Here is a 14,512-nt window from a genome sequence, read left to right as displayed (position 1 = left end):
ATAAACTGCCACTTTATTAAACCTACACATTTAGGGATTAAGTTACTGTGTCGAATATAGCTTATACAATCAAGCACAACATTGGGTGCTCTCCCTGGGCTCTTCAGACAAAGATGTACAAAGGGAACACTACTGAGGTCACACTGTTTCAGTCACCGCTTGCTGACTTGGTCTGTTTGTGTTATCGAGTCAGGAAGTATTTCAGTGCCTTGTTACAGTCAGTAGTCAAACATGCAATCTCAATTCTTTCTTCATCTCAAAGATAATGAGGGTCACAGGTTGGATGACCCGTGACTCAGTGCTTCAAATGTGGTAGCAGGAAAAATTAAGGCGAGGAGAATATATTATAATTATGAAGACGGGTATTATGAAATTTACACAAATGGCAGATGACTGAAGACGGCGATGTGTCAGTGTTGAGAAGTCATGTTTGTCCACAGCCGAACATAATAAATATGTATACAGGCAAATAGTACAACAGCAGCATCCCTCTGGAGTCCTCTTTCTCACCAGTCAACGTTTGCTACCCCAATTCTTGCTTGTCTGTATTTCTAGTTCAGTCATCCAAATTCTGAACACTGTATCTGAGTCTAAATGCTCCACACTGGACTTAGTGGACTGCAGAATTTACTCCCTCTCTTTGTCATTACCCACTGTGTACTGTGCAGGAGTGATCTTGTTTACTTAGAAATTTTGCCCGTGGGGAAAAAGCGTTTGGACTAAACCATATAGACAGATGAATAAAACGAAGAGCTGAAGGCTGCAAAGCTGCAGACTTACTGTGTCTATTTTGGGGGTCGGCTCTTTCTGATTACAAGGATTAAAATTCAGCACTTTATATTATGGCTTTGGCACTCACACCTGTGGCCCTCTGGGTAAAAATCTCTTTACTGACATCTTATATTAAAATAATTACACTATTTCTACCGTTTCTGTGAGTGGAGTTCGGGAGAAAGGCCAAGAATATTTTAGTGTCCACACCACTTTAAAGTTATAATCTTTTATTACATTAATGCTTTCATGATCTCAGACCCCCATTTTGATTATAGCTTTTTTTTCCAGCTCCTTTTCATTTACATTCTATAATCACTCTTGATGTAATGTAATGTTTGTTGGATGCAACGAAAAGACCCGTGCAGAATTTAGATTTTCCAAGCACAGAGGGTATTCTTGCACAAGAAAACTATGCATGCATGTAATTAAAAACAAAGAAAAATTCTCCACACCACTGATAACAGCCTCGCCGTCTATTGTTATTTCTCTTCAAACGAGGACCAGGAGACTGCCAAGTAAGAGTATTAAGCTACTGCTAATGTAAAGAGAATATGCTGCCTCACATTAAAAGCGTTGGACTGGCAAAACATGAGGGATTAATTATGAAAGATTTAAAAACTGCAATGTGTTTTGCACTGAAGTAAGTGCTGACTATGACTGCTTATCAACAATCTTTTTTTTCTTTTTTTTTAGCGGTCCATTAAATTTTTAATGGAACGAGACGGCGCAGGCACAGTTAGAGGAGTGGTTAGATGAAGAGCTGTAGGTGACTGGCTGAATCCTCCTCTACAGGGTCATCATCGGCGATGTGATTCGCTGTGCACAACGGCTCTTTGTACTATGTGCTGCGTGAGATCAGATCCAGATCAGATCAGACATCTTTATAAAACCAAAGTGAGCTAATTGCACTAAAAACAGAGTCACCTGTATTTCCACTTGTGTTTGATGTTTAAGGAATTATTGTTGTATCATTAAACTGCAGTCATGGTAATCAACCAGGACTAATTATATCAGGATTACAGCTTAGTTTAAACTCTGCATCGCTCTTTTTTTTCTGTCTCTCTTTTTAACCATTAATCCGATAACACGTTCACTTCTACACGTGAAAGATCCCTAGTTTATAACCGGCAGGAGAAATAAACCCAGCCTCAGGGGATCACAGGCCCAGATAAACGGGAGGATAGCGTCAGGAAGGGCATCTGGTGTAAAATGGTGAAAAATCTCTGCCAAATCAAACATGCAGATCCACCCTCGGGAAAATATTGAGCAGCTGAAAGTACCTTTAATCCAACAGACGTGTTGACTAAACAATCTGTTTATTCTCAAAAAGTCCAAGTTTCTTTCAAGACTCTGCTCCTCCCCATCATCTCTGAGACTGGCTAACGCTCTGGGCTGTATCTCGCTACTGCCTAAACTTTCCTCTGAGATGGGGAATGATGTGCAGTCACTGTTTTGAGGGATGAATTGTGTTATTTCAATACACTTGCATCTAACCTCATTTGACAGCAACTACAGTGCTGTGAAAATGCATTTTACCCCCTTCCTGAGTTCTTAGTTTTATGCATATTTGTCACACTTTCATGTTTCAGAGCATCAAACTCATGTTAATATTAGACAAAGATAACCCGAGTAAATACAAAATGCAGTTTTTAAATTATGATTTTATTTATTAAGGGAAACAAGTAATCCAAACCTCTCTGGCCCTGTGTGAAAAAGAAACTGCCTCTTAAATCTATCAGCTGGTTGTGATAACAGGCTATGACTAATTTTCACGTCACTTTGGCCCACTTTCTTTGCAGAGGTGTTTTAGTTCTGTTATATTGGAGGTTTTTTGAACACAAGGGGCCTGTTTAAGGATCTCAGATTTAAATCTGTTTAATAAACCAAGTGTGCTTGAGCTTCAGGGGATGAATTGATGGTCAGATATTCTTCTTCAGGATTTTCTGATAGAGAGCAAATTTTTAGAACTATGGTAAGTCTTCCAGGTCCTGAAGCAGCAAAATTGCCCAGATCATCAGACCATCAAATGCTATATTACAAAAACCTTCCAGAAAGTTCAACTTTTGTCTCGTCAGTACAGAGAGCATTTTCCCAAAAGTCTTGGTGATCATCAAGGACTTTTATTGGCAAATGTAAAACAAGACCTCTGACCTTGACTGAGGCAAGTTAGGCCTGCAGGGGCCTGGGGGTGGGCACAATCACGGAGTCCATATTACCATCAGGGTGTACACCTCACCCCTGGCGTCGTTGCCCACCTCTCAATTTTAAATACACTTAGACATTGAGGGCTATCAGGAGGGACTATGCGCTTACCTGCTGCTTCTTGGCAGGTAGCTCCATGCCCTCCTGGGTTTTAATTGCACCTTAGAACACACATGCATCAACACTACAATGAGCGGGTGGAGGGAGGTTTGGAGTCTTCTCCCACCCCCATTCTCTGCGGCCTGCTGGAGCGGGGGGGCTAGGAGGAGTTGGCCGTCCGACTGCGGTCTGGAGTGTGGGGCCTCCCTGCTGCTACGGAGTCGGGGCGGTCTGCCTCTCCCCACCGCAGGGAAAAGGGTAACACCACCTGGGTCTGGGTGCAGTTCCCCCCTCCAGGGGCAAGGGTACCTAGACCCGGTTTATAGAGTACGCTTGGGGAGTGTGATCGTGTGTACAGCGTCTCTTTATGTCTGTCTCCACGTTGGTTGAGTGTGGAGTGAGTGCATATGAGAGCATGAGGGTGGGAATGGATGTTTGTGTCTGTGTGTGCCTGTATGTCTGTGTCTATATGTCAGGTTGGGTATCAGACACCACCTCTCTGGGGACACCTCAGGCCCTCCAAGGTTTGGAGGCCTATCTCCACCCCTCCACCACTTCCCCTGCCGGTGGCGGACTCCCTCAGGTGTCGGTGCGTTGGTGGTTCTTTGTGTCTGGGGGTGGGCGTCCAGGTACACACCGGCTCACTCCTTGGCGGCCGCTTATCGGGGCCTGGAACCTGGGGCTCGCTCGGGCGACTTCGGAGGTGGGGTGCCCCCGGCCTCTCGGCCTGGGGCTCGGTCACTCAGGCACAGCTGGCTGCCGGCGGAGCTCACGGGCGCGTCACTGCAACTCCCCCTGGCTTCTGCTCCGCGGCAGCTGAGTGAGCCCTCATCTGGGACTCTCCTCAGCTCTTGCTGGGACAGTGGCGCGGCTGCCCCTCTGTTGGTCTTCCATGGTCTCTTGTGTTCTGGGGGCCTCTGGATGTCTGGAGTTTTGATCTCCTCCATACCTGCTTCATACCCTGGAGGACGGGGCTATGCCCCCCCCACACTCCCTAGCAGATCGTTACATGGAGAAACCTTTGGAATACAAGCACGCTGATCCACACAGGTATGCACACGGGTGTTCACTGCTCGTAGACTTAAATTACACCTTTCTTGGCTACTACTTCGAAGCACATCTGTCCTGCGTACTGCATAACAACATTGAATATTTAGTATTTACTGCTGTTTACACCTAGCTAGATTAATGCGATGGTGTTGTGTTTAGTATGTTGCTTTGTTTTTTTTGTTTTTTTGCTTGTTTTCTACTCTTCTCTCAACAGGTGATCCAGGAGATTCTTATTTTTTTTTCTCCCCCCCTTTCTCACTGTCCCTCTCCCCTTCTGTTTTTCCTTTCCTTCCTCTTTCTTTCTCCCTTTCCTATCCCTCACTCATGTCTGTCCCATCTGTAACATCTGAAAATAAAATATAATAAATAATAAAAACAAAGATCGACCAAATGGACCAATACGGCAATGCCACGAAGATCCATTTGGCAAAGTAAATCCATTGGGTATCCTTGTTGGTCTTCAGACAACAATTCTGATGGCTAAAGAACCAAATGGGACAGGCAAAAAAAAAAAAAAAAAAAAAAGGATCTCAGATTTAAATCTGTTTAATAAACCAAGTGTGCTTGAGCTTCAGGGGATGAATTGATGGTCAGATATTCTTCTTCAGGATTTTCTGATAGAGAGCAAATTTTTAGAACTATGGTAAGTCTTCCAGGTCCTGAAGCAGCAAAATTGCCCAGATCATCAGACCATCAAATGCTATATTACAAAAACCTTCCAGAAAGTTCAACTTTTGTCTCGTCAGTACAGAGAGCATTTTCCCAAAAGTCTTGGTGATCATCAAGGACTTTTATTGGCAAATGTAAAACAAGACCTCTGACCTTGACTGAGGCAAGTTAGGCCTGCAGTTCTTTAAATGCTGTTCTGGGTTCTTTTGTGACCTCCTGGATGAGTTGTTGAGTAATTTTGGTAGGCTTGCCACTCCTGGGAAGATTCACTGCTGCTCCAAGTTTTCTGCATGTGTGGATAATGGCTCACACCATGGTTAGAGTCCCAGAGCCTTAAATACTGGCTTCGTGACCCTTTCCAGAGTGACTGTTGTCAAAGTTTTTGTTTCTCATCTCCTCCAGAGTTTCTTAGATCATGGTTGCGTTTTGGTATCTTTTAGCCTACATCAGACAGATTCTGTTTAAGGACTTCTTGATTCAACGTGCCTGGCAGTAATCAGGCCTGTGAGTGACTCAGCTTTCCAAAAATTGTGGTTACGCAGTTATTTCATGATTTAACACGAGGTGGCGGTTACTTTTTCCACATATGAATAGGGGGGTGTAGACAGTTTCTTTCATTTAAGAAATATTTAAAAAGTGCATTTTGTATTTCCCCGGATTATCTTTGTCGAATATTAAAAACCTTTTGCTCTCAAACATGTACGTGTGACAGATGTGCAAAAAATACTAATGAAAAATACTAAAAAAATAAATCAGGAAGGGGGCAAATAGTTTTTCATGACACTGCATATCAAAAAATGATCTAATGGCTGATGCCAGCTTCAGATCACACATTAGTATGCCTCATTACCAATGCATGCAATTAAGAATAATCCTTTTTTATCACCATAATTTTCTTCAATAAATAAGTAATTTCTGCCTGGTTCCAAATTGTTGCTTCTGGCACAAACAGATCTACTCTGTTTTGCTGTGTATGACAGCCTGTAAAATAGCAGCCATCTTCTCTGGGCAATCAAGAGGCTTTTAGATTGCTTTGATACGGGTTCTCACGGTTGTTATGGTGCCTATCTATTTTCTGAGCCTCAGGTCTTAATCTTGAAAATCTCTCAACAATCTAGATCTCCCTAACTGTGTGTCCTCCATCTTATCTTCCTCTTCTGTCTCTTTCTTTTTGTCTCTGTCTTTCTTGCTTTTGTCGCCTGTTCTGCTTGCAAGCAGTGTTCGGGTATTTATGGGACGTGCTTATTCAATTGTCCGACTATGAGCTTCGGGACAAACACACTGACAAAATTCAAGCTTGTATTGCTTGATTGAGGACACGAGCTCTGTCACACAACCACTCAAGGAAGAAATGAGTCCTTGGTATTTGTCTAAGCTCTTGCTTGTTGCGCTCTGGATTACAAGGAAAGGGAAATAAGACCAATCTCATCATCCTCTCCTTCTTTGCTGAGCATTTAACTAGAGATTTTTTTTTTTTTAAAAAGGACTTTATCTTTGTGTTTATTTGTGTTTCTCTTGTTTTATACTTTGCCTAATGTCAGAGATCATATCCCTTTAGAATAAGACATGCGTGACTCCTGGGGTGCTAACCTATGATGACTGCATGGCATTAGTGGTTTCATAGCACAGGGCCAACCCAAAGTCACACTTTCAGCCTCTCACTAAGGTCACTGCATCTCCCGAGGCTTGGAACAGACAGCAGCTTGGCAAGCAAGGGCAAATAGAAAGTAACGTTCCCTTAAAGGCAGGCTGTCTTTGGAAAAATTTGGATGTGAATAATGCAGAGATTTCAAGCCTCTTAGGATTAAAGTCCACTGTTTGTGTGGGTGGGCAGTCAAGCAGAGAGGATAACTTCCTTGCCACAGTCAGCATTATTTAATCAGAATCAAAGACAAACCGAATTACCAAACTTGCATATGGGAAAGACACCTCTGATGCATTCATATCTGCTCGTTAGACCTACTTCAGGATGAATTCATTCATTTCCCCTCGGTACATGTTCACAATTATGAAAGAATATGAACAGCAAAATGAGCAAAAATCTTTTCTTCATTTTCCTTCCAGTTTGTCAAATTCAAGAGTGAGCTGCAGAGGAAGAAAACACCAAGTTGTGAAACTAAATTTAAGACGACTGGTAACTCTCCCTGGCAAACATGCACAGATGAGACTGTCGTTTTCTTCCCAAGATAAAAATACAGCGCATTACACCTACACCAAGCCTACACCGCACAGCAGGCACGGATAGCGGCAGCCAAAACCTGTCCTCTACACCTTCAGCGGAGAAAACAACAGAAACTAGTTGACCCCAATTATCCTGCCTTCACCACAGTCTTTGAGGTTAGATACGAACAGGATCCGCTGCCCTTCGAGGCCAGAGGGCGACTCTATCTGGTCTGCTGAAATAAAACTTGTTCGATACAACAATAACTTTGAGCCCCAAAGAAACGCAGAAGATCAAATTCTCCCTTCTCTGAATACACGATTGAAACTTGCTCTTAAAATTTGGCACTCTGTATCCATCAAATCAAAATGAACAGCAAACAAAGGAATCTGGCTTCTATGGCTTCTTGGTTCACCAGCTTTGTCACTAGTTAATCCTATTTAATCCAAGGTATCGGTATCAAATGTAGCCCAGCAGGAAAGTAACAACCTTCCCAAAGCTGAACAACATGCAGTGCATGTCTGTGTGTGTGCACTGTCTCATAGAAGAACGTGATGCTCGGTAACCATCCTGCTCTTAATATCCTATTAGGGGTAGATCAAGTGTACTGATGGGGGAGACTGAGTGTTATCAGAAGCAGATTAAAGCTCTGTGCAGTGTAGAGGGAATATGGGGAGTAAAACTCACTTCATTAAGGTGATCAAGTGCTTTGTGGCTGGGGCTTCTGTGCTACAATACAACACTTGCCTCGTGATGATGATGATGATGATGATGAAGATTGTATTGTGTGAAACTGCATTTTTCTTTCAATGTGGCACAGATTCACAGAAGCAAATCCTAGAGCCTAGTATCACATTCAAATATACAAAGGGCATATCCAAGATACTTTATGCTTTTTTTTCATCTCTCTATCTGAGTTTATCCATGTCAAACACAATCAGGACACACCATCAGGCTCTTGTTGGCCGGATAATCCGTCTGCTGTGAGAGCACACACAGAGTTGGACCACTTAGCCAAGAGATAGATATTAATGACACACACGGAATGCACGCACTGTGTCTACACACTCCAAAATGAGAGGAGCGTCTTCTTCTTTTTTTTCCTTCTTCTTTTATTTTCCCATAAATGGAAAAGATGCAGCAAGGGGATGCATTGTAGATATCGGGACTTGTAGCTCAACTGAGATGATATCGAGCATAAAAATAAGCAAAATGGTAAATGATAAAATCATGATGCACCTGGAGCTTAATAGCTCCAAGATAGACAAACATAACCTATTTATGTTAGTTTTTGCTTGCGAGGAAGAAGCTTCACAGAAAAAAAGGGGGGCAAAGTATCATTTCATCATTGTGTGCTTAGTTAGATTACTGTGTCGTGTCTAGTGAAACGGTCAGATGAGCTGTCGCTGCAGCTCTCTAACCGGCTGTGATCCAAAGAAACTAAATACTAGTTCTTTCATAAGAGTCAGTACAGAGCGCGCTCATAACAGAAAGTCTATTCTGGTGGAGATTTAAGTTGGTTTTTTTTGTTTTGTTTTTTGCAACCTGTTAACCACAGCGTCGGTCTGCTGCTGGTTTGACAGCGGTCTGTCCACGCTGCTGAACCGCAGCTACCGCCACACACACACACACACACACACACACACACACACACACACACAAGCACGGGGACCTGTTCGTTCAGCACCACACCGCGGCACATAAACCTGAACACAACACTTCTGTGTCGAAATAATGGAAAGGCATATGTATAACATCAGTGACGAAAATGAATGTCATCGCCAAGACGCGCGTAGTTGCCAGGCAGTTTTTCATTATTATTATTTTTGTTATTAATTTGAATGTTTTCGGTGTTTCTCAGATAACTCAGCTGCTGGAGCCTTTACTTACACGAAAACTCCGAAAAGCAGAACTCTGATGCCAATCTCCAGAGCCAATTCTCGCATGTTTTTCCTGCGGTCTGGAGGCGACACGTTCATGATTCGGAGACAATCCGTCAACTCAAGCAGAAAAAAGGCGGTCCCGGTCAGTTCTGGAGGCTTTTTCACTTTTGTAATCCACCTTAACAAAAGCCCAGCGCTCCCTAATCGCGCATGCCGTGCACCTCCATTGCAACTCGGTCACCTGAAGCAGTCTTCCTCTCTTTTTCGCTCCTTCGCCTGTCTCCGCTCGTCCCCGTCTGTTTCTGTCCCCCTCGGGCGATTTTCTTTAAAGCAACTCTGTTGCTGACAGCTGCTCTTCTATCGAGTGAAACTCTTCCTCTTCCACTCCATCAGTTTCTTAATTTAAGATTGGAGTTCGGGGCCAGAAGATATCAGCCGATTTGAGAGAAGGTACAGGTGTGGGTCAGCACAGAGAGGGAAGTGATGGGAGGCTGCAAAGTAAAAGGGAGATACTCAGAGCGTCAGCGAGCTTGTGTGGTGTGGGTCTCGCTCTCTCTTCTCTCTCTCTCTCTCTCTTCCTCTCCCTCTCTCTCATCCTCTGCGTTTGACTTTGGAGATTCAGATGACTAGAAGTTTCTGGAACACCACACAGACACTCATGGGAGGAAAAGAAAGGCTCGAGTGCTCATGTCCAACACTCCTCCATGTTTCTTCTTGTCTGCTCTGCACTAAAGAGACCTTGAACCAACATCTCTTCACAGACTACAATGACCCACTGGCTGTAAAAGCGACACAAAGCAGGGCGACCCTCCGCTGGCACAATCTGGGCAGGTGTTCATGACCAGACCCTTTACAACTCTAGTAGAACTAATCCATCAACACCGGTATCAGGCTTACCTGATATTACTGACACGTGATATTGCAATCCTGGAACAAAAGAAGACCACTTTGGGAGGGGCGGAGGGACTTTCTCTCTGTTGGGCCTTCCACATACTGTCCAATCATACCCTATGACAAATCTAGCACCTCAGGGTCTAAGCAGTCAGGCAGTGATGAAGAAGCACAGACAGCAGCAATACCTGTGAGCCAGGAAACCTTGCCAGCCTTTTATAGACACACATGAATATTTTATGCCCTCTAAAGCTGGCCTTCCTGCATTACCTGCCAGTCTGAAACGTGCCGCTGTGTGCATTTGAATGCGTGTTATAGGCCGTGAGGGAGAGACCACTGAAGAGAAAGCCCCAGACCACAGATTTCTTTCTGGGTCACAAGCTCTGCAACCTGGGACGAAATAGAAAGTCTGCATCTTGCTTGGTTAACAAGGCATCCCTTTAGCTATGTGTAGCTAAGATAAATAAATGTAGGCTATGGGTGCACGCTCTTATACACGCAGATGCACAGCAGAGGTTTTGATGTATTCCCTTTTTTTCATACATTTGAATTCTAGGTGATGTGCCTGGAGTCTTTGCCAGTTCCCTAATAAGAACAAAACAAGAGGAGAAGCGAGATGGTGGTAGGTTGGTATAGGTGAGCTCCAACTTCAAAGCTTTCTGCCAGCCATCAGAGTTTTCAGCTTTTAGAGAACCTGGCATGTTTATTACAAGCTATCAACATTGTTTTTATCTCGCAGCATCACAGGACTTGTGATTTAGCTGATTCACTCGGGCCAGACAGGCTTTACAGACTTTCCAAGCATCAACACAGGGTGACATAAAAATTATTGGATAGAGAAAAAAAGAAGTTTGTTCTGTCTGGTTGATGCCATGGTGGCTTTTTGTTGCCAAAAAGCAAACATTCGAGTTGTGTAAAAATACACCGCTTTCCTTTTTGTTTCAACTTTGCTTTTTCATTTTCTTTAAACACAATTCACACTTTCATTTATGTGTTTTTGTGACCCATCTCCAAGTTTTCCCCCTTCCACTTTTCTGGAATGTAGACTGTGAGTCACATTCCCTGAGGTTCTGGTTACCCTTCAAGGTTAGACATATAGCGCACTCCAAAACAGGTTGTACTTCAATAAATCAAAGTTGAAGGCATCATTACAAAGTGCTCCTAATCGCTTCCATGGGTATGGGTGCATATTCTCTGAGACAGAGTGACTCATCACGCCACACAGAGATTGGTTGAATCAATTCCCCGAGTTCTTCACTTTATTGAACCTCACTTCTCATTACACTTTTATTGTTTTAAAAAAAAAAGTCTGGTTCATTTGCACACAGAGTCATTTTATTACGTGGGCAGCATTTACACATTCTGATCTAAATATGGACGTCTGAAGTCTGATGCTGTTTTTCCAGCATTGTGTACTACAGGGCTAAATAAGATGTGCATTTGAAAGCATGTCTTTTCAAGGAAAGTAAAGCTGAAGACTCTGTGAGGAAAAACATCCAGTTTTATGTTTTATTCTTGGAGTTCTATTATTAGTTCCCCGAAATCTGAATGAGTTGTTGAGCAGAACAGCCAACTGTGAAAGACAATTCAGCTACTCCCCAAAGTGAAGACGCATATTTCACGGCTTGGTTAGCATCCTCTATCAATTACAAAGTAGCATTCCACAATAGAAGAATGATTGTTTCAGATAATGAAAACTAGAAAATGGAATACTCTGAGCAAGAGAAGCAAAGGTTTTCGAGTTCAAGACTTCCATACATGTTCATTCTCTGCTTATAACAGCTATGAATTTCAGCAAATGAAGCATATGTGTAAGTTCAATGAGGAAGATCTATAATCACTCATCTGCCTGCTTTCCTCTTTGTTCCGCCACTAGTTTGTTCATTACATCACTACCACTTTCCCACGCTGTCAGTCTCATTACTGACATCATTACTCTAGTCCAATCATCTTCTTGCCTGGATTCTTTGAGCCAGTCAGACTCCACTCTGTGTGGTTTAAATCTGTGCTCTCTGTCATTCTCACTTTCAGACTGTCCTTCATGCAACCCACCTGTCCCCATCTCCACCTCACCATAGTCACAAGCTTCATCTTCACCACCATCAGTGGCTAGATTCCAGCCTGTCCAGTCCTAAATCCTTTCACCACTGGGATTTTGTTCTGCCGTGATGGGTCATCAGAAACTCATCAACAAATCAATATCTCAGCAAATCATGTTAAATTCTGCCAGTCTCTACTTATTGAACTTATAGATTTGTATGTACAGTATATCTGTTAATATAACTCTTTTTTGCAGTGGATTGAACTGAACACAAGGGATGTCCCACTTTGCCCTTTTTGTTTTGCTTCACAACCAGATCCCAAGCTGGTCCTGAAATGATCACTAAAGTACAATTTACAAAATAAGGGGGAAAAGAATATCTTTATTGTTGCATGTTAAGTGCAATCCTGTTTACCTCACCAGGTTCCAGCAACTACTGAGGACGAAAACATTCAGTGAGGGCAAATTTCTTCTGAGACGAACTTCTCTGCAACATAGACTTAATCGTAGACATTTGTTTTTACAGTATTAAGGGGTCACAGATGTGAATCCCTCCATTAAATTAATCAAACTTAACCACTGAACTTGTATGAATAAAGATGACAGAAAACTACACCAAGGAGAGGAAATGTTATTATCATTTTCATACTAGGCTCCATTTTAATTACTTACCGTAAGTGGAATACCTTAGGTAAATATTACGTAGGATTCAAAAGACTATCCAGTGGAACTGCGTTTCTTCATGACCAGTAATAATAATAACAATAATAATAATTTAACCAATCAAAATCAAGCTAAAACTGAACTTTTCACATACAGTAAAACCTGAATGTGCAAACAGACAAAAAAGCAGAAGAATAAAATAAAATACTACAAATAAAAATATCTGTAAAGGTTAAGTCCAACTTTACATCACATGAAGATATTAACAGCTTATTTAGGCCAAAAGTACAGTTTCTGACTATTGCTTTATACTGTCACGGTAAAAAGAAAGTGCAGCCTCTGCAGGCTCTAAGGTTTTGCATATCAGGGTAAAAACCGAGTCCTTAATAGGTCTTAATATGAGGTGTTTGTGTTGACTTGCTGTGTTTGGTTTTCATTTGCTGTGCGCTTTGCCAAACATAACATACTTTGGTCTGTCAAAAGAACATTGTTCCAGAAGCCTTGTGGTTTGTTCAAGTTTGCAAGCCTGAGCTGTGCTGCCATGTTCTTTTTAGAGAGGAGAGGCTTTCTCCTGACAGCTCTTTCAAATAAGATGTACTTATTCAGTCTTCATCTCATTCTACTATAATGAACTACAGTAACTATGAGCATTGATCTGAGACGTCTACTCCTAGGAAGAGTGGCAGCTGTCTTGTCAGTAATATTTCTCAGTGTAGAATGATGGACTTCAACTTGTTTGGAAATGGCTTGACAATCCTTCCCAGACCAATGGGCAACAACAACTGTGATGACAGCTCCTTTTCACGTTGGTGTTAACTCACACCTAAATGCTCCAAATTAGCAGACTGTCATAACTTTCTTTAGAGGTCAGATCCAAGATATTAGACCTAAATGACCTAAATGACTGAATTCATTTCATTCAAAAACAACACGAATAATGTTTACTTGAAACTGATGAAAACTATAAGTGATACCAGACTCAAAGGATTGTCTTAAAAAAAAAAGCTTTTCGGTAATAATGCATAATGTACTTGAGATAAAGCTGAATGTTTTATTAAAGAAAAGTATCGATTTTTGTTTTATAAAGTATTCAAATTAATTGTACCATTGCAAAAATGATAATTTAAAAAACTGTATTGTTTTTTCTTTACATGGCATGAATTAAAATACATTTTGCTTTTATTATTTGTTATCATTACAAGTAAATTATTCTTGGGGTTCCCAGGCACCAAGTTTGGTTTATGAATGTCAAATATTTTCAGAATCAGAATCAGAAACTTTATTGTCATTGTCATGAGAACAACGAAATTAAGAATGGTCCCCGATCATTGCATCATCCCTAGCAATATCAAAATATAAATAAAACAATAAAATTCAATAAATAAAATAGATAGAATACTTAAAATACTAATAAGATATAACAGTAAAACATTCACATACATTCCCACACACATGCTTCAGACCGTGCATAGATTAACACAAGAGTGGCGTGATGGACATTTTTTTGTAGTATTCAGATGTGTTATTGCAGTTGGATAACAGCTGTGTTTGAGTCTATTAGTCCTTGCTCTGATTGCCCTGTACCGTCTGCCTGAGGGCAACAGTTCGAACAGGGAGTGGCCAGGATGTGAGGTGTCTTTTATGATGTTTTGGGCCTTTTTAAAACAGTGGGCGTTGTGTAGAACTTCCAGTGTGGGGAGAGGGCAGCCAGTGATCTTTTGGGCGGTGTTAATGATCCCTTGGAGTGCTTTCCTCTGAGCCCCTGTGCAGCTAGTGTACCAGATGCATATGCAGTAAGTTAGAACACTCTCAATGGTGGCTCTGTAGAAGGACACCAGCAGTCTCTGTGTGATGTTATTCCTCCTGAGAATTCTCAGGAAGTACAGTCTCTGTTGGGCCTTTTTCAGCAGCTCGGAGGTGTTCACACTCCAGGAAAGGTTCTCCTCTATATTGACTCCCAGGAAGCGGAAGCTTGCCACCCTTTCTACACAGTCCCCATTTATGAATAGTGGTTGGATCTCTGCCTTTTTCCTTCTGAAGTCTATTATGAGTTCTTTGGTTTTTGAAGTGTTGAGGAGG

General features: G+C 42.0%; 1 protein-coding gene across 1 annotated transcript in view; it reads right to left on the bottom strand.

The window, feature by feature from the left end:
* plpp4 (phospholipid phosphatase 4) overlaps positions 1 to 9,387 on the bottom strand; it is a 49,597-nt gene extending 40,210 nt beyond the window's left edge. The window contains exon 1 of the mRNA XM_026190243.1: positions 8,846 to 9,387. Coding sequence (XP_026046028.1) covers positions 8,846 to 8,934 — 89 coding nt within the window. The 5' untranslated portion in view covers positions 8,935 to 9,387. The remainder of the gene's footprint in view (positions 1 to 8,845) is intronic.
* Between the last annotated feature and the right edge of the window lie 5,125 nt (positions 9,388 to 14,512).

This window comes from Astatotilapia calliptera, chromosome 13 (genome assembly GCF_900246225.1).
Source record: "Astatotilapia calliptera chromosome 13, fAstCal1.2, whole genome shotgun sequence".
In the NCBI taxonomy this organism is placed as follows: Eukaryota; Metazoa; Chordata; class Actinopteri; order Cichliformes; family Cichlidae; genus Astatotilapia; species Astatotilapia calliptera.
This window is presented reverse-complemented; position numbering and strand designations above follow the sequence as displayed.